This window comes from Chiloscyllium plagiosum, chromosome 1, assembly GCF_004010195.1.
Source record: "Chiloscyllium plagiosum isolate BGI_BamShark_2017 chromosome 1, ASM401019v2, whole genome shotgun sequence".
Lineage (NCBI taxonomy): Eukaryota > Metazoa > Chordata > Chondrichthyes > Orectolobiformes > Hemiscylliidae > Chiloscyllium > Chiloscyllium plagiosum.
Window position 1 is genome coordinate 14,305,501 of NC_057710.1, and position 19,947 is coordinate 14,325,447.

At 40.7% G+C, this 19,947-nt stretch overlaps 1 protein-coding gene across 3 annotated transcripts in view; it reads right to left on the minus strand.

Annotated features, from left to right (window-relative positions):
• The window catches only part of LOC122553665 (putative pre-mRNA-splicing factor ATP-dependent RNA helicase DHX32), a 121,739-nt gene that overhangs the window by 69,855 nt on the left and 31,937 nt on the right, over positions 1-19,947 (minus strand). For all 3 annotated transcript variants that reach the window (XM_043697856.1, XM_043697946.1, XM_043698027.1), the window contains exon 4: positions 14,434-14,818. In XM_043697856.1, the coding sequence (XP_043553791.1) occupies positions 14,434-14,818 (385 nt within the window). The remainder of the gene's footprint in view (positions 1-14,433; positions 14,819-19,947) is intronic.

Sequence of the window (19,947 nt, forward strand, 5' to 3'; positions counted from 1 at the left end):
TGCAGCAGCAATGATGGATTTAGTGAATGACATGTTACTCCACTCGAGCTCAACACAGCAATTTAAAATGTGCAAATATTGGCTCTCCTTGTTCAAATGGCAGCCTGTCAGCAATACAGCTTATTTAATGAGAGTAAAGGTTTGCATGGAAACATTTTTTAAAAGCTATTAAAATATTTTCTACTTTAATAAAAGCTATGCCCTCCTCTAAACAAACTATACTCAGTCCTAGTTATCTGATTTGCTATTCATGGATGTGCATTCCTGCAAGGTCAGCCCCAGACCCCATCTCAAACCATGGAATCCCTGCAGTGTGGAAGCAGGCCATTCCACCCAGTGTCTATACCAACACTCCAAAGAACATCCCACCCAGACCCACCGACCCTATCCCCGTAACCCCACATTTACCATGGCTAATCCAGCTAGCCTGCACTTCACTGGACACTATAGGCAATTTAGTATGACCAATCCATCTAGCCTGCACATCTTTAGACCGTGGGAGCACCCAGAAGAAACCAATGCAGACATAGGGAGAATGTTTGTGGAGTTTGCACAGTCACCAGAGAGTGACATCAAACCTGGGCTCCTGGTGCAGAGATGGAGAAGTGCTAACCTCTGAGCCACCGTGCTGCCCGAATTTCTTCATTAGCTCTTCAAAATCTCAGAACCCTCAAAACACAAATTTAAAATGTCTCATTTTGTGCCCCCGAAATTATGGCCTAGCTATTACCAATTTAAATTGAAAATTGCCAAATAATTTGATGTATTGCACTTGAAGTGAATCGCTATGACTTGTAGATTATAAAAGTCAGAACAGCCATGATGATTATGGTTTCTTTGAATCAAATCTTAGAAATAACATGTATTATTGTGGGAGCCAGGGGCATATGTCATGAACTAGCAATCCAGATCTCTATGCTCATGTTCTCAGGATATTGATTCAAATCACACTATGGAAATGGTGAAACTTAAATTCAATAACAATCTGGAATTAAAATCTAGCCTAAATGACAACCACATAATTCCTGATCGTTGTAAAAGCCCATCTGGTTCACTGCCCAAGGAAGGAAATTGGCCATCCTTACTTGCTCCAATTTACATGTGACTGCACAAGCATAACAATGCAGTTGATCCATCTCAGCCACTCTCTGACATCCTCAGCATCACAAATGCTAATCTTCAACTAATTCATTTCACTCTGCCTTTTCCAAAGGCTTTGAACTATGCTGAAAAGATTTGAACCATCAAAGATGTTGCCATTAAAATGCCAAACTCTGGTGAGCAAGGTAAGATCTCACTGAATACAGTGAAAACTAGCCATTTGGATACAGAATTGACTCAAAGATAAAAGACAGAGAGAGGGTGGTGACGGAGGGTTGTTTTTCAGACTGGAGGCCTGTAACCAGTAGAGTGCCACGTGGATCAGTGCTGGGTTCACAACTTTTCATCATTTATTGAAATAATTTGGATGTGAGCATAAAGAGGTATAGTTCGTAAGTTTGCAGATGACACCAAAATTGGAGGTGCAGTGGACAGCAATGAAGTTTACTGTAGTACACAAGATCTTATCAGATGGGCTGAGAAGTGCAGATGGAGTTTAATTCAGATAAATGCGATGTGCTGTATTTTGGGAAAGCAAATCTTAGCCAGACTAATACACTTAATGGTAAGGTCCTTGGGAGTGTTGCTGAACAAAGAGATCTTGGAGTGCAGGTTCATAGCTGAAAACTAGCCATTTGGATACAGAATTGACTCAAAGATAAAAGACAGAGAGAGGGTGGTGACGGTCAGAATATTGAGTACATGATTTGGGAGGTCATGTTGCGGCTGTACAGGGCATTGGTTAGGGCACTGTTGGAATATTGCATGCAATTCTGGTCTCCTTCCTTTCGGAAAGATGTTGTGAAACTTGAGGGGGTTCAGAAAGATTTACAAGGATGTTGCCAGGGTTGGAGGATGAGCCATAGGGAGAGGCTGAACAGGCTGGGGCTGTTTTCCCTGAAGTGTCGGAGGCTGAGGGGTGACTTCTAGAAGTTTATAAAATCATGAGGGGCACAGATAGGATAAATAGACAAAGTATTTTCCCTGGGGTCAGGGAGTCCAGAACTAGACGGCATAGGTTTAGGGTGAGAGGGGAAAGATATAAAAGAGACCCAAGAGGCAACTTTTTCACGCAGAGGGTGGTACGTGTATGGAATGAGCTGCTAGAGGAAGTGATGGAGGAGAGTACAATTGCAACATTTAAGAGGCATCTGGATGGGTACACGAATAGGAAGGGTTTGGAGGGATATGGGCTAGGTGCTGGCAGGTGGGACTAGATTGGGCTGGGATATCTGGTCGGCATGGACGGGTTGGACCAAAAGGGTCTGTTCCCGTGCTGTACATCTCTATGACTATGATCATTTTTTTTGTTATCTCCAAGAAGTCTATGCCCCTATCATGTCTGAGTGTAACACAGAAAATGCTGCCATTTTCACAATACACTGTCCAATTTGTAATTTGCAATGGGAAAATGCAAAGCATGCATCTCCTACGAAGGAGAAATGAAAATATAGGCAAGACATTTGCAGTAATTGTCTCAAATTTCTTTTTGAAATTCAAAGCTACAATACCATAGTACAACATGAAGAGCACTTACTTAAAGCTCTGCAATATTACATGGCTCGGCTCCTGAGCTCCACTGTACTGCAAACAAGTCTCTCATCTGCAGACTCCACTATCCCCACTTCTCATGTTCTCTTTTATAACTTCTCATCCTCCACCGACCATCAGTGAACCATATAACCCCCACAGTGTGGAAGCAGGCCGTTCACCCCATTGAGTTCACATCAACCCTCCAAACAGGATCCCACCCAGGCCCACTCCCCTACCCTCAATCTGTAACCCTGCATTGCCAGTGGCTAATCCACATAACCTGCATATCCTTCGACTCTACTGGCCATGGCAAATTGCCCATCCACCTACCTTGTATATCTCTGAACAGTGGGAGGAAACTGGAACACTCAGAGGAAACCCAAGCAGACACGGGGAGAATGTGCAAACTCCACAGACAGTCGCCAGGGGTAGCATCGAACCCGGGTCCTTTGTGTTGTGAGGCAGCAGTGCTAACCCCAGAGCTGCCGTGCTGCCTCCAATTCCAACTTGTCCAAAACTACCAAGTCCCATTTGCTTACCACAGTTAATATTGTCAAACAAGTGATATTGGCTCCAAATCTGGAAATATTACGCTTGAAATCTTTAAAGCTTGCTCCACCTTATCTTCTCCAGGGGAAAGTGAGGTTTGCAGATGTTGGAGATCAGAGTCAAGAGTGTGGTGTGGGAAAAGCACAGCAGGTCAGCCAGCATCCAAGGAGCAGGAGAATCAACGTTTCGGACATAAGCCTCATTCCTGAAGAAGGGCTTATGCCCGAAACATTAATCTTCCTGCTCCTCGGATGCTGCCTGACCTGCTGTGCTTTTCAAGCACCACACTCTCCACCCTTCATCTTCTCCAACCCTATATGCTCCAATCTTTCTTGGTGACTCCAGCTTTCTCTGCATTCTCTAGCTTTCTACTGCCCAACATCATCCGAAATAGCTTGGGACATTGACTATTTTAACAGTGCCAAACAAAGCTAAATTGCTGTTGTTAACTTTCAAAACTCCCTGAATAGCTCTTATTTCCAGTTTTAAATATCTGCTTAAAATTCAACCAAGTTTTTGGTTACTCATCCTAAATCATGGATGGACACCTTCTTACAATGCCAGTTTTGGCAACACCTGAAAACTGCATTTCATATACAATGATAAATGCAAGTGAGGGGTATTGGGGGACAAATTTAACACTAAATAGCATCCAAAAAGCACTTTATAGAAAGATAAAAACAAGTTACATATGGAGATATTAGGTCTGGTGACTAAAAGCTTAAGTCAAACACATTTGCTTTAAACTAGGCCTTAAGGATTCACTACTGCCCCTCTAAAACAGCCTAGCAGCCCACTCAAGTCAAGGGTAATGAAAAAGACTTGGTACAGATGGGATGGCAAACTGTTTTATGAGTGAAAGTTTACTGGAGTGTGGAGAATGGGAGGATGGCCTGGAAAGTCAGGAAATTACAAAAGTATGGACAATGATCATTTTAAAGTTAAGGCAGAAACATTATTGCAGACGGCCAAGTAAGCAGTCTTTGCAATGGAAAGGGTGTTGGATTAGAAGCTCAGTTCAGAATCAGCTTTGAAAAGTGAAAGAGAGAAATAAAACGGTCAACTGTTTTTAGATGTTACAATAAAAAGAAACAGTTGCATACATGTCTTTAATCTAACTGCAATCTCAGTTTACCACAGCTGTTACACTTCCTGTGGTCAGACTTAGCAATTTTAAAATTTAATGCAACAATAATTGCTTTAAAACAAAACAATATGTTACTCCACTAGATGCAATTTTCTCTAATTGTGTTTATATCAGGCATCCACTCTCATTTGGAAATTGCTGTGTAAGTGCCAACAAATTCCAAGATAAACATCACCAGTTGTTGGAACAGTAATTAAAAATGCAAACTAGTCAACAGTAAATTTGAATTGTGTTCCTTTCAGCAAATGAAGTGGAAACTTGCTTATGTTGATTTTGAGTCATGACTAAATCTAATTGGTGTCTGCAAAGACCTGTTCTTGACTTTTAGATCAGGAGGATTGAGTTAGAGTTCATTTTGTTGCTCCATGCAGCACAAGTCACAAGTTCTTGTAGTATGGTGCAACACCAAATTGTCAACAAGCACACAACCAGCTGAGCTTGCATTGGTTTACAGGCAATTAAAAAAACAGACTTACTTGAGAATGAGTAATAAGTTGCAGATGCAGCCAGGTAGAACATTCAGCAATCAAAATGGCTGCTGAATAATGCAGCAGCAGCACTGGTGAGGACCTTAGAAATATACAGTGCAGAAAGAGAGAGTGTATTTTTGACCAATCATTGTCAATGCTGACTTTTTAATGATCGAACCCAAGCCAAATTCTTGCTTTCCCAACTAACGTCTCCCAAGCTTGCTGACTCCTATTCGTGACAGTACAGCCCATGTGTTGAATATCTTGTACCCATCTATATGGAGAACAGTTGAACTATGTAAGTATGCAACAGCAAGGAGAAAGTAGACTTCTTTAGTCAAAAAAACATTTTCTTAACTTTATTATCGAAAATATTTTCATCCATTGGGGCTTAGTTCTTGTACTTCTGCTAATGCTGCTATATACCTGGAGAATAATATTATCATCTAATTCTTCCCTTTCCCAGTCCCCATGTTTTTAGGCAAGTAGTTCCTTTGAGGGTATTGCGACCAAAAACCCCACAGCATTCCTGTACAGGCATCTCCTGATAATTTGTTAATCTTCTCATTCACTTATCATAGCTTTTGTCCAGACATTTCCATGTTCCTAAATTTTTAAAAAATTCATTCACAGGAGAGAGGAACACATGCTAGACCAGCATTTATTGCCTATTCTTCAATTGTCAAGTGGATAGTTAAGAGTTATCCACATTGCTGTGAACCTGGAGTCATATGTCGACCAGACCAGTAAGGATTACTCATGGATCCCTGATTTGGAGGTGCCGGTGTTGGACTGGGGTGTACAAAGTTAAAATCACAACACCAGGTTATAGTCCAACAGGTTTATTTGGAAGCACTAGCTTTCGGAGTGCTACTTCTTCATTAGGTGGTTGTGGAGTATAAGATCGTTGGACACAGAATTTATAGCAAAAGTTTACAGTGTAATGTAACTGAAATTATATATTGAAAAAGACCTAGATTGTTTGTTAAGTCTCTCACCTTTTAGAATAGGCTTGTTGGTTTCAGTTTTATTTGGGCCAACATGGCACCTGTTGTTAAAGTTCCCTTGAGAATATAACTTTAAGAAAGTTCTGGAATTTACATATGAAAGAACTGAAACCAACATGCCCATTCTAAAAGATGAGAGACTTAAACAATCCACGTCTTTTTCAATATATAATTTCAGTTACATCATACTGTAAACTTTTGCTCTAAATTCTGTGGTCCTATGATCTTATACTTCACAATCACCTGATGAAGCAGCAGCGCTCCAAATGCTAGTGCTTCCAAATAAACTTGTTGGACTATAACCTGTTGTTGTTTGATTTTTAACTTCATGGATCCCTAAAAGACACAAGTAAACCAGATGGGTTCTGACAATTGAGAATGGATCCTAGATCATCACTGGACGCTTAATTCTCAGTTTTTATTGAATTCAAATTCCATCACTTGCCATGGTCAGATTTGAACCCGAATCCCCAGAACACTACCTGAGTCGCGAGATTAACAGTCTCACGATGATTTTTTTTTCCATTTGCCATCTATCATCCTAGTAGTCACATAATGAAGTGGTTGGCCAATCGTACAAATCAATCTCTGATCTATCCCAAGACAGACCCAGATAGAAATGTGAGGAAAATTCCATTGGGATCCAAGGGCTAACAGTCACAATTTTGTTCCTAAGCACTTTTCGCAATATGTCTCAAATTGGTGTTAAACAAAATCCTGGTTATGATGCTCATTTTGTTTTACATTGCTGCCGTGAACTGCTTTGGAAAATGTTACGACATTAAAGGCATCATGCAAGTACTGTACTGGTTATAAAACAAAAGCTGACACTAGCAGTGAAGTCAGACCAAATGGTCAAAGAGGTCAGTTTTTAGGAAGCCTTTTAAAGGAGAGGGAGAAATGGAGAAGGAATTCCAGCTGAAGCCATATAATCAATTTTAGGCTGGGAATGCTCAATATATAAAAATCCAACAAATAAATCTGTGAAACTAAGTTAATACCCCATCCTGCTAGAGGTCCAGAAGTATTCTATACCTTCCAGTCAATTCTTTGAAAGGTATAGAAGAGTTGCCTTTCAAAGGTATAGAAGCTAAAAATCAAACAGGTTGAACAGGTTTATTTGGAAGCACTAGCCTAAAATAGTTATAATTTGTGTAGATAAAACTAAAAAAGGGCAAAAATAAGATAATAAGATTACAAGATAATACATGGCTTGGAAAGGGTGGTTGCTAGAAAATTGTTTCCGTTAGGTGAGGAGACTAATACCCGTGGACACAGCCTTAGAATTAGAGGGGGTAAATTCAGAACAGAAATGCGGAGACATTTCTTCAGCCAGAGAGTGGTGGGCCTGTGGAATTCATTGCCACAGAGTGCAGTGGAGGCTGGGACGCTAAATGTCTTCAAGGCAGAGATTGATAAATTCTTGATGTCACAAGGAATTAAGGGCTACGGGGAGAATGCGGGTAAGTGGAGTTGAAATGCCCATCAGCCATGATTGAATGGCGGAGTGGACTCGATGGGCCGAATGGCCTTACTTCGACTCCTGTGTCTTATGGTCTTAAAATCTATTTTGAACTATTGAAAGGTTTGTGGTACCAAAAGATAAGTGTGGAAACAACATCAAAATGATAAAAGAGCGTTTGTAGTGTAAAAAGTTGATGGAATCCAGCATGATGTATACTAGCTAGGTCCATCACATTCATAGACCATATCCAGGGCCATTTTGAATTCTTTAAACAAATACCAAGGGTTTTGAAATAAGGACACTTAAATCTGAAAGAGTTTCTTTATGTGGCAGTAGCTGAAACTGTATCAGCTTGAACAACAGCATCAGTTCAAAATATCAGTGGCACAATCATAAATCAAGTTTAATGCCAGAAGCAAACAAACATTCTCTTGGACTTTCAGGTGCAAGGATGTGAATGCACAATGAAAGTTAATGAAGTCAAAACCTTAGTCCTGTGCTGTCTGGAGAAGGAAGAAAACACAAACATCAGTCAGAGACCAAAATCCCTACATGCACTTCATGAGATTTTGGAAAATATTATCCTCTTCAAACTTCTACCCATCGAAAAGAAGAACTGACTGAATTTATACAAATCCAATTCGCCAAATCTAATATTTCTAGGACTGAGAAATTTGGAAAATCTAATTTAATGCAGGTACGTTTAACATGGGACCAAAATATATTTTCATAAATCAGTAATTCTAACAACCCAGTTATTGTCAAGATCAGTTACCCAGGCACTGAGCTGCAACAGAACTCTGTTGTGACAATTCCCAAAGCAGGCAAAGCTCAAAACCAAGTGCTGCAGGTTCATTTGTCTTATTAAATTTTGCCTCTAAGCTATCTGCATAAATTGACACTCAGCTGGAAGGAACTTTGCTTTACTAGATTATATCTTGCAAGTTCTTAACTACACAAGATAAGCAGAATTAGACCATTCGGCTCAGGTCCCTTTATCCTTAAACTTCAACCCCTGTTTCTGCACTTTCCACCATTGGGAATATTCTTCCTGCAGCTAACCTGTCAAGTCTTTTTCGAATTTTGCAGAGAAGACATTTTGGTAGGAAGAACACGACAGACATTAGGAGTACAACTTTAAAGGTAGTGCAGGAGCACAGGGACTTGGCATATGTGCACAGACCATTGAAAGTAACAATTTAGATGGAGAGAGCAGTTATCAAAACATACAGTATTCTACTAAGGGCACAGAGTACAAGGGCAATAAGATTGTGGTGAACTTGCATATAACACTTATTAGACCTCAGCCAGAGTCGTGTACATAGTTTCCGGTGATCTGATGGGAAGGATAGGACAGATGTGAATATATCAGAGTGCGCAGAAGAGGTTCACAAGAATGGCTCAAGAAACAAAAACTTAAATTACGAAGATAGACTGGACAGATTGGGACTGGTCTCCTTGGAGAACGGGCTGCTAAGAAGAGATCAGATAGAATTTATAAAAAATTATAAGGAAACTGAATAGAGGACATAGGGAAAAACTGTTGCTGCTCATAAAAGAATCGGGAATGACGGGGTGTAGATTTGAAGCGTTTTGCAAATGAAACTGCAAGGTGAGAAAAAATATTTTCAAACAGCAAATTGTTTGGGTCTGGAATACATTGCCTGGAAATGTGGTGGAGGCAGGTTCAAATGAGGTATTGAAGAGGGAAATGGAATGATTAAACAGAAACAGTGGGCCCAAATGTTTCCTCTTGTGGCACAACACTTGCTGTAATTCTCTATGGTCCAAGATTGTAACAGTAACCCGTAACAGCTGATTCCCATCTGATTCACAAATGCTCTTCAGGGAAGGACATCCGCCACATGGTAGCTTATAAATTGCCCAATGAAATGGTCCATCAAACCTCCCAGTTCAAGAGCAATTCAGAATTTGCAATGATTTCTAGTTTGCCAGCAATACCCACATTCAATTCTGAAGATCAGGCTGTGTTACGAAGTCAGTGCTCAACAGTAATTTTGCAGAGATGAATTTTTTTAAAAATGTAGCATATAAATCCAAAGCTTTAGTTGCTTTAATTGTGATATCTCATGGAAATACTGTACTGCAGGACAATTGCAAAGATTAGACATTTCTTGTCAATGTCACTGTTTAGTACACAAACATAGCAGAAAAGAGATACAGGAAAGTTATTTCTTTCTCCAGTCATAAATCTTTCGTATATCAATGCAAACTGGAGGAACACTGGGCGGCATGGTGGCTCAGTGGTTAGCACTGCTGCCTCACAGCACCAGGGTCCCGGGTTCGATTCCAGTCTTGGGCAACTGTCTGTTTGGAGTTTGCACATTTCCCTGTGTCTGCGTGGGTTTCCTCCAGATGCTCCGGTTTCCTCCCGTAGTCCAAAAGATGTGCTAAATTGCCCATTGCGTTAGGTGCATTAGTCAGAGGGAAATGGGTCTGAGAGAAAGTGAGGACTGCAGATGCTGGAAATCAGAGCTTAAAAATGTGTTGCTGGAAAAGTGCAGCAGGTCAGGCAGCATCAAAGGAGCAGGAGAATCGATGTTTCAGGCATAAGTCCTTCTTCAGGAAATGGGTCTGGGTGAGTTACTCTTCGGAGGGTCAGTGTGGACTTGTTGGGCCGAAGGGCCTTTTCCACACTGTAGGGAATCTAATCTAGAACAGCATCTCATCTTCCAACTCGGCACGTTACAGCCTGCTGGTCTCAACACTGAATTCAACAACTTCAGATATTTTTATTTCATTTTATTTAATTTATATATTTAATATTTTTTCCCCACTGTTCTGTACATCTTATTTCTTGATTGTCTTTCTCTTGCTCCCCACTCTCTCATCACCTTTCTCCTCTCCTCTTCCCCCTTTGCTATCCTTCTCCCAGTTTTCCATTTTGCCTCTGCTTCACCCATCCCCCACATATTTTGTCACACAGCACTGGCTTCTTTCTTGGTCATTCACAGCTCCTAATTTCCCTATAATCTCTCTCTGCACTGTCGTTATCACCTCTTTATTGTTACCTTTGCTTCTGGAGCCATGACGCGCCTTCTCTCAGCCGAGTATAAATACCTCCCTATTTCTCCCCTTTTTTAAAGCTTTGACAAAGGGTCAGTTAGACTCTAAACGTCAGCTCTTTTCTCTCCTTACAGATGCTGCCAGACCTGCTGAGATTTTCCAGCATTTTATCTTTTTGTTTCAGATTCCAGCATCCGCAGTAATTTGCTTTTATTTATTAATTTATAAATCTTTCCTTTCCTACCACCGATGACTTGACTGACACACAAAAAGCTTTATTTATGTGTCTTTAGAATACAGTGTTCAATTCTCATCTCCCTACTATAGGAAAGATATCGTGAAACTTGAAAGGATTCAGAAAATATTTACAAGGACATTGCTAGGATTGGATGGTTTAAGCTATAAGCAGGAGCGAAATAGGCTGGGGCTTTTTCTCCCCTGGACTGTTGGAAGCTGAGGGGTGACTTTATAGAGGTTTATAAAATCACAAAAGACATGGATAGGGTGAATAGCCAGGGTCGGGGAGTCCAAACCCGAGGGCATAGGTTTAAGGTGAGTGGGGCAAAGATTGAAAAGGGATTTAAGAGGCATCTTCTGGAGTCTGATATAATGCCAAACTCCTAAAATAAATGAAGCAGCTTTCTCTGGAGCTATAAATGCTGCCATAGAGGAGAGGACCTATATGCTGTTTGGCTTACTCGATATTAAGCAGAGGAGCAACTTTTTCACACAGAGGGTGGTGAGTGTGTGGAATGAGCTGCCGGGGAAGCGGTGGAGGCCAGTACAATTACAACATTTAAAAAGGCATCTGGGTGGGCATATAAATAGAAGGGTTAAACGGATATGGGCCAAATGGTGGCAAAGTGGGACAAGATCAATTTAGGATATCTGGTTGGCACGGACAAGTTAAATCAAAGGGTCTATTTTCATGCTGTATAACTCTGTAACTACATTATCAGTTATAAATAAGTGTGTAATTACAATGGATCATGAAATGCTACCCTTTGAAGGAGAGAGCTCAATAGAGGTCAGACACTGTCTCCATATATCAAGAGACAACATGAAAATATCTAAATATCTAAAACAACTGTTTTGCTTTTAATGAATTGAAATGAAAAGTCTGTTTAACATTAAGTAAGCCAAAGCAAACAGCATATAGGTCATCTCTCCTGTGGCAGCAGTTACAGCTACAGAGAAAGCTGCTTCAGTTATTTTAGGAATTATTGCCAATATATCAGACTCCAAAAGTAGGTAACTGGATTAGTTAAGGAATCTCAGGGGTACATATACTACTAGCCTACTTAAAACCAGGAATGATAACTGTGTTCAACTGCTTTAATCAATAGCAATGCTGTGTTCAACAGCAATAACTGTCACAAAACTTTAACAATGTTCTTGTCTTTCTGGTGAATACTGCAAAAAGGTGGTTTTGGAATCTGTAGAGGTGGGTTTTGAAATTAATAGGATATCTATCAGTGTGTTTCAAAATCTGTGCAATGCGTAAAAGGCTTATTCTATTTTATCTTCATTTCTTTCCCTTCTTGAACTTGTTTTTTCTTATTAAAATTAAATCTGAAATACTGTATGCTTCTGTTTTATCTAACAACAGTTTGGAACCTGGCCATTTGGCTCATCGAGTCCACATCGACATTCCAGAGGGCATCCCAATCCACCTGTCCTATCCCTGTAACCCAACATTTCCCATGGCTAATCCACCTAGCCTGCACACTATGGGTAATTTAGCATAGCCAATCCATCTAATCTGCACACCTTCGGACCTGCGGGAGGAAACCCACACAGACAGTTACCAAAGGGTGGACTCAAACCTGGTCCCTGGCACTGAGGCAGCAGTGCTAACCACTGAGCCACCATGCTGACCATCTTGTTAAAGCCAAACAAAAAAGCAAGTCACATTTCAATCTGGTATCTTATTTGTGCAGTAATAACACCAACTGGAACCATAACATCGGAGTTAAATTTTCAAGTTTATAAATGACATGGAACTTAGAAATGCAGTGAACAGTGAGAACCATAGAAGCCAACATCAGCAGTGAGAGGTTGCATGGACTATTTTTTACTTCTAATTCATTTTTGGAGCACAAAACTCATGGCATAGGCACATACATTTCATCTGCTCTGAATATAATGAATGCAAAATAAACTAAATTGTGCAATTTTAAAGTGGTTCCAGGAATAGACACATGGGCTTGACCTACATAAAACTTTGGAAAAGTGGCAGGACTTTAATAAAGTTGTTAAAAGAAATGCACAGTATTCTTGGTTTTATAAAGAGAAGCCAATAGTACAAAGCAAAACAGCTGCTGTGAATATATTCACAAATAATTTGGATTCAATTCTGTGAAGAATTTTAGACACCATACACGCAGGAAGAAATCAGATTCATTCTTTTGAACTCACCACATTGTTAATGATCTGAACTGCACTACCCACAAAGGGTAGTGGGAACAGATGTAATCTTAACTTTCTAAAAAGAAATTCACTACTATTTTAAAATTTGCAGCACGATGGAAAATAGTGGGAGAGTGGACCATGTAGTTGCTCTTTCCAAGAGTACAATGGAGGAAATTAAGAACCACCACAGCTGCCCCCAACCCTTGCCTTACTGCACACACTGTAGGATTCATGGAGTAGCTGCTTAGAGCTTTCAGTCACATCTCTACAGTCTGATCGAGGGCAGTCTCCCAGCATGCAGTGGGCTGCTCATAGGGCTTTAAGAATAAAAGGGCATGCCTTTTCATCTTAGGCAGGACTGGAGAGTACTATTGCCAAAAAACTTGAAAAACAAGACTGCAGAGTGAATTCTTAAAGGCAGTTATCTCTTTAAGGCTGATATCTATTATGAAAGACAGCTTGTAAAAAGATACCGTGTCATCTGTTATTATGCTTTTGTTGTCAATGGTGACAAAAAAAAGGTTGTTTTACCATCTGGAATGAACTTTTGATTGATGAAAATGTTTATTGAGTGAAGTGGAGAGGTTGGGAAACTCATTAATTGGATCCTAATATTTTCAAGCTCCTGAGGTATACAAGGAGCACAGTTGAGTAAATTGTATACCCTCCATCATTAAATTGAATCTTTGCATGCAGGAATGCAAAGAATGAAAGCAGCTGGCAATGGGGAAACCAAACATGAGTTTTTGAACAGTTTGGCTTCAATTCACAGAATTGTTTCAGCGCAGGAGGGGGCCAGTTAGCTCATTGTGTCTGTGTTGGTTTTATGACTGGGCTGGCAATCTCCTGCTTTTTCTCCATGTCCCTGCATTTCTATCCAAATAATCATCCAATGCCATACTGAATATCTCAATGAACCTGCCTCAACATCTGTAGGCAGAGCATTGTGTACACTAATGGCACGTGTTATCATTCCTACTTTGGTTCCAAGTCTCTTTAAATTCGAGGCCCTTGCTTTCTCTTTTTTAAAGAAACAAACAGGAACAATGTTTCCCTATCTATTCTATCTCGTGTGCTCACAATTTGGAAAAGCCTTGTCCAATTCTCCTCAGTCTTTCGTATTTCACACCTAACTGACATCCCCATCATCCCCCAATCACAATCAGCCCCTGCCACAAATTACCTGGATAATTAAATTGCTAGTACTCACTGACCCCAGAACAGCCCCAATGTTCATAACACCCCAGAGACTTTGGCTCAGTGATTTCAGAACTCAAGAGCTATTTCAGAATTCCCAGACCCGGATCTGTTTACACAGGTCGACCTGAAGACCATGTATCACAGACATCAGGTTGATCAGACAGCATCCCTGATTATGCTACTTGGCATAACGTACAAGTCAACACATATATGCAAGACAGCACTGGAGGAGTATAATGGCCTATTCTCCGATGACCTCCATGGTCTCTCAACATTCCCCTGCAATCTTTTCATTAGTCTTTAAAAACTCAGCCTAAAATCGGAGTACAAATCTCAGAATAAACAAGGCCATGTTAGACTGGATAGATGAATAAAGAAGAACAAGTTTATGGAGCAGGTGGAGGAAATGCAACTTCCATACATTGTAAAGGGAATTTCCAGCTGATTACTGTCAGACACAACAGCCATAAATCTCAACCACCAAAAATGGACTAACTTGTTTTTACAAATCTGTGCACCCACCTTTTCACTGGCCAAGAAGACTAAAATATTGCCTTCTTCTCCCTTCCTGTGAATATCCAGTACAGTTTGTGCAGCAGCTGAAACACAGTCTTTAAACTGGCCATCTCTGTATATAACTTCCACAGGAAAGGAAGCTTCCTCAGCACCGTCCACTTTTACAAAAGGCACTCCAGCGTAGTAACTCCCAAGTCTGCTCTCCAGATGTGGCGCTGTGATGACCACAATCTTCAGTTCTGGCCTCTGCCTTGGCAGGTCTTTCAATAAACCAAGCAGGACATCCGTTGCCACAGTCCGCTCATGAGCATCATCAATAATGATAACTCCATAATGATGCAACAAGGGATCAGACATCATTTCACGGAGCAAGATATCATCTGTGCAGTACCTATTGGAAGAGAAAACAGAACTTGATTTGTAGAGCACTTGATTGTATCTGGAGGATTTCACTGAACTCCGTATGACCAATGGATTACTTTAAGAAATGCATTCTCTCATTAAGTATTCACTTTTTAAAAAATTAGCTCATGGGATGGTGGAGTTGCTGGCTAGGCCAGCATTTATTGCCCAGAGATCAATCAAGAATCAACCACATTACTGAAGAGTTCTGCAGTACTCATTCAAAGACATTACCATTACAACACTGTCTTTCCTGCAGCTCTTCTTGTTACATCTCAGAAAAATGTTTTTTTTCCACTTCATTCTTTCACAAGATGTGGATGTCACTGCCAAGGTCAGCAACGTTTGCCCATCCCTAATTATCGCTTGACTCATTAGGTCATTTCAGAGGGTAGTTAAGAGTTGAATCCATTCCTATGGATCTGGAATCATGTGCCGGCCAGGCCAAGAAAGGACGGCAGATGTCCTTCCCTGAAAAGGCATTAGTGAACGAGGTGGGTTTCTAACAGCAATCATTGACAGTTCTATGGTTGCCATTATTGGCAGTGAGCTTTCAACCACACATTTTATTAACTGAATTCAAAGTCTCCCACTTGCCATGAGGGGACTCGAACTGATTTCCCCAGAATACTAATCTAGGACTCTACTCACCCAGTGACATAACCAATACAGTCCAATTTCTATATAATATATTATTTGTATTTTTGCTATATTGCACAATATCAGGGCAGGAGAGGCAATGATCCAATGGTATTATCGTTGGACATTTTAAAAAATTCATTTAGAGGACAAGGATGTTGATGGCTTGGCCAGCATTTATTGCTGATCCCTAATTGCCCAGAAGGCAGCTAGAGTCAACCACATTGCTGTGGGTCTGGAGACACATGTAGGCCATACCAGGTGAGGATGCAGTTTCCTTCCCTAAAGGGCATTAATGGACCAGATGGGCTTTTCCCAACAATTGACAATGGATTCATGGTCATCATTAGACTCTTAATTCCAGATCCACATAGAATTCAAATTCCAGCATCTTAATGGGTCCCTAGAACAATACCTGGGTCTCTGAATTAACAATCCAGCAATTATACCACTAAACCTTCACCTCCCTATTTAATAGTAATGTTGATGATGAAGCCAGAGGCCCAGGTATGTTCTGGGGTCCTGGGTTCAAATCCTGCCATGGCAGGTGAAATTTGAATTCAACAACAAAACATCTGGAATTAAAAGTCTAATAATGTTGAAAAGCCCAAACAATTCACTAACGTCCTTGAGGGAAGGAAATCTGCCATCCTTATCTGGTCTGACCTACAACTGACTCCAGACCCAGAGAGCCCCTTAACTGCTTTCTGGGTATTCAGGAATGGGAAATAAATGCTAGCCCCAGTCAGCGATGCCCACATCCTGTGAACAAATTTAAACAAAACTGCATTACAAATGAATTACCAACACCAGGAATTCTTAAACTCTGGGTCTCATGAGCAACTGTGGGGTGTGGGGCTGGGGTCACAACTCTCTCCTCATCTGAGGCAGCAGTCGTAACTGTGCAGAACATCTCAGAGACTCTACAATATACACTTGGGCAATTTCTGTTGCTCAGAGATCATGGCCTAAGGGAATATGCTCTTAAATCCCATCATTGTCTTTCCAGAGTCTCCAAAACAATGGTCGTTAAAACAAAATTCATTCCCTGATCTCACAATGTCCAGTTAATCCCACACTCTCACAGTCCGATCTAAAGTTTTCAACATCACAGCTGGCTCTCACCATTCTTGATTAAATATCACTCCATCGAGTAATGCATGGACAAAAATTTAGAGCTTTAAGTCACAACCACCATGTCTACCCTGTGAACACCAAGGAAGATCACCATATACAATGAAGCAAGTTGGAAGGTCAAAAGCAAGAGGGTGGATTAGAGAGCAGCAGAAATCACAGGTTGAGGGTCAGCAGTAAGACAACGGGTTAGGGAGCAGAGATTCTTCCAAAAATAGCAATCTGGTCATGCAGTTACACAGCACTGCATATGTACAGTATGGCATTTCAATCCATCAATTGTTTTTCCAAAGCAACAAATACCTGCAGAGAATAGCAGGATCAGTGTGGGAGAGGCAGCTCAAGTCCCATATGGTTGCAGCAGGCATTGGAGAATTTAAAAGTACAATTGAGCATGCGAACGGGAGAGCCGGTGAAAAACAAACTAAAGGCACAAACAGCAGGATCAGAAGCAGTGGGGTAAACAATGTGTGTGCAGTGCAGGGAACCAAAAAGGAAATGTGGATCAAATGACATTAAAATTAAAACTCTCAACCTTAAATATATGTAATAGCAATAATTTATTGATGGCATTAGAGGGAAACAACATTAAGTGAGAGGTCTGCCTCACAGCGCCAGAGACCCGGGTTCAATTCCCGCCTCAGGCGACTGACTGCGTGGGTTTCCTCCGGGTGCTCCGGTTTCCTCCCACACTTCAAAGATGTGCAGGTCAGGTGAACTGGCCATGTTAAATTGCCCGTAGTGTTAGGTAAGGGGTAAATGTAGGGGTATGGGTAGGTTGCGCTTCGGCGGGGCGGTATGGACTTGTTGGGCCGAAGGGCCTGTTTCCACACTAAGTAATCTCATCTAATTAAGTGGAGATGCTGTGTTCTTTTAATCCTGTGGTCATGATGTACAATCGCTGTCCAGAAGTCATTGTAGCCAAAGTACAAGGGGTGATCAAAATTGCAGGATCCCAAGAACATTTCTGTTATACCTCAGTTACAGAGCCATTCAAACACACTGTCAAGAAATGTTTCAAAAAATCTATTCTATGCCAATTTTTTTCCCCCGATCGTCCTGAGAAATTGCTTAACTTTTGATCAAGTACAGCTCTGTGCTTACTCAGTAATTTAAACTAATTTATTACTCCTAATGCTGTTTGCCATGAAACTAGGCAAAAAATGCCAATGACTGTTTTTAACAATAATCTACATATACACATCAGTTTGCTAGGAAGAAGAAAAGAGATGAAAATGGGGAAGACTTTGGAAAGCTGCAGCAAGAGAGAGTTCTTCTCCATAAATCACAAAAAACTAGCATCCAAGTTCAGTGAGTAAAAGGGAAGGCAAAGAGAATGTTGGCCTTTATTTTAAAGGGAAAGGAGAATTTTAAAAAAGTCTTGCTGAGACTATACAAGGCACAAGTCAGAGTACAGTATGAATTAGTTGGATGGCTTTGTTTTTCTTTTTGAAGGCAAGATATAGTGGCATTGCAGGCAGTCCAGAGAAGATTCACAAGGTTGATCCTGGACAGAGGGGAATTTTCTTATGAGAGTAATTGAGTAGGTTGGACTTGTACTCATTACACCTTAGGAGAAGGACAGCTGATTTTACTGAAACATACAAGGGGGCTTGATGGGATAGGTATGGAAAGGTAGTTTCCTTTCATGGGAGAAAACTAGCCACCAGGATACGTGAACATCAACTAGCCACAAAAAGACATGATCCACTCTCACTAGTATCCTCACATATGGATGAGGAAGGACACTGTTTCAACTGGGGCAACACATCCAACCTAGGACAAGCCAAACAGAAACATGCACGAGAATTCCTAGAAGCATGACATTCCAACTCTATCAACACATCGACTTGGATGCCATTTACCAACCACTGAGAAAAAGAATAGGAAATGGCATCACCATAGGAAATGACATCACCAAGGAAATCCAAACATCCAAATAGAAAGTGGGCGACACCACCAGTGCTTCACCCAGAGGCTCAACCAAAAGATGTTACCAAGTATGGTGATGAAATGTCTCAAAGCAAACCTTCCAGCTCAGCGAGCTACATCCATACAGAGAGCTTTACATTTACGGGAAAATGTAAAGTATGGGACCTTTACTCTGTTTCTAATACTGTTCTGTCCCTGTCCTGGAAGTGTTTAATTGGGACTGCATTGAAGGAACTTTACTTTGTTTAAAATATTTGAGGAAGCTTTACTCTCTGGCTTGTGTATTTATCTCATGATTCTGTTCCCTCTTTTGACCATTTGTTTCCAATGGCTGTCAGAGGTTCAATGAGCCAAAACAACAAAAACAAATTGGCAAATTGACAAAGCAATACACACACTGCCAAGAGAACTTCACAGTTTTAAAAAAAAATCATTTGATAATAGATGACATTCTCTGTAATCTACTTTTCCACTGAAGTTGAAAGATTCAGCCATCAGAGGAATTAAATAAAATATCATGGTAGAATTGAATTAAAACCTCATGGCATTACAAACTCTATTCATTACTTTACTTGCGGCAACAAGCAGCCAAATGGAAGTGATTCAAAACACTGTGCCCACGGACACAGGTAGGGCATGTCCTGGGACACACTGTGCTTTAACATTTGGAGGAAATCTCACAACTGAAGGTTATGACATAAGTAAATTAAACTACTCAAAAATATTTGCAATTGACATGGATTTAGGCGATAGTAGCAGAGCTTTATAAAATGAATGCTTACTCCATGTGTAAGTATACAAATAGGAAGTCAATCCTGTTTTGCAACCAATTACTAGATTTCCACACCTTAATGCAGTGTAACAGCCAACTACCATTTCTGGCACTAGCAACCTAATCTCAAGGAACAGAAAACAGTACTAAACAGCTTTGCTCTTACTGCTCATGATGTCTTCAGAAACTTAACACAGAGTGAAACATACGTTTGGAACTCTCAAAATTAATAGTGTATATAGTGTAATTATACTTTGGCATACATGTCCTTACATTACTTTGCCACCCGAGCTGGTCAACACATTTAGTCATGGCAAAGAGGTTCTTCTGCAGCTGTACAGGGCCCTGGTGAGACCACACCTGGAGTACTGTGTGCAGTTCTGGTCTCCAAATTTGAAGACAGACCTTCTGGCTATTGAGGGAGTGCAGCGTAGGTTCACGAGGTCAATTCCTGGAATGGTGGGACTACCTTACACTGTAAGACTGGAGCGACTGGGCTTGTATACCCTTGAGTTTAGAAGACAGAGGGGATCTGATTGAGACATAAGATTATTAAAGGATTGGACACTCTGGAGGCAGGAAACATGTTTCCGCTGATGGGTGAGTACCGAACCTGAGGACACAGCTTAAAAATACGGGGT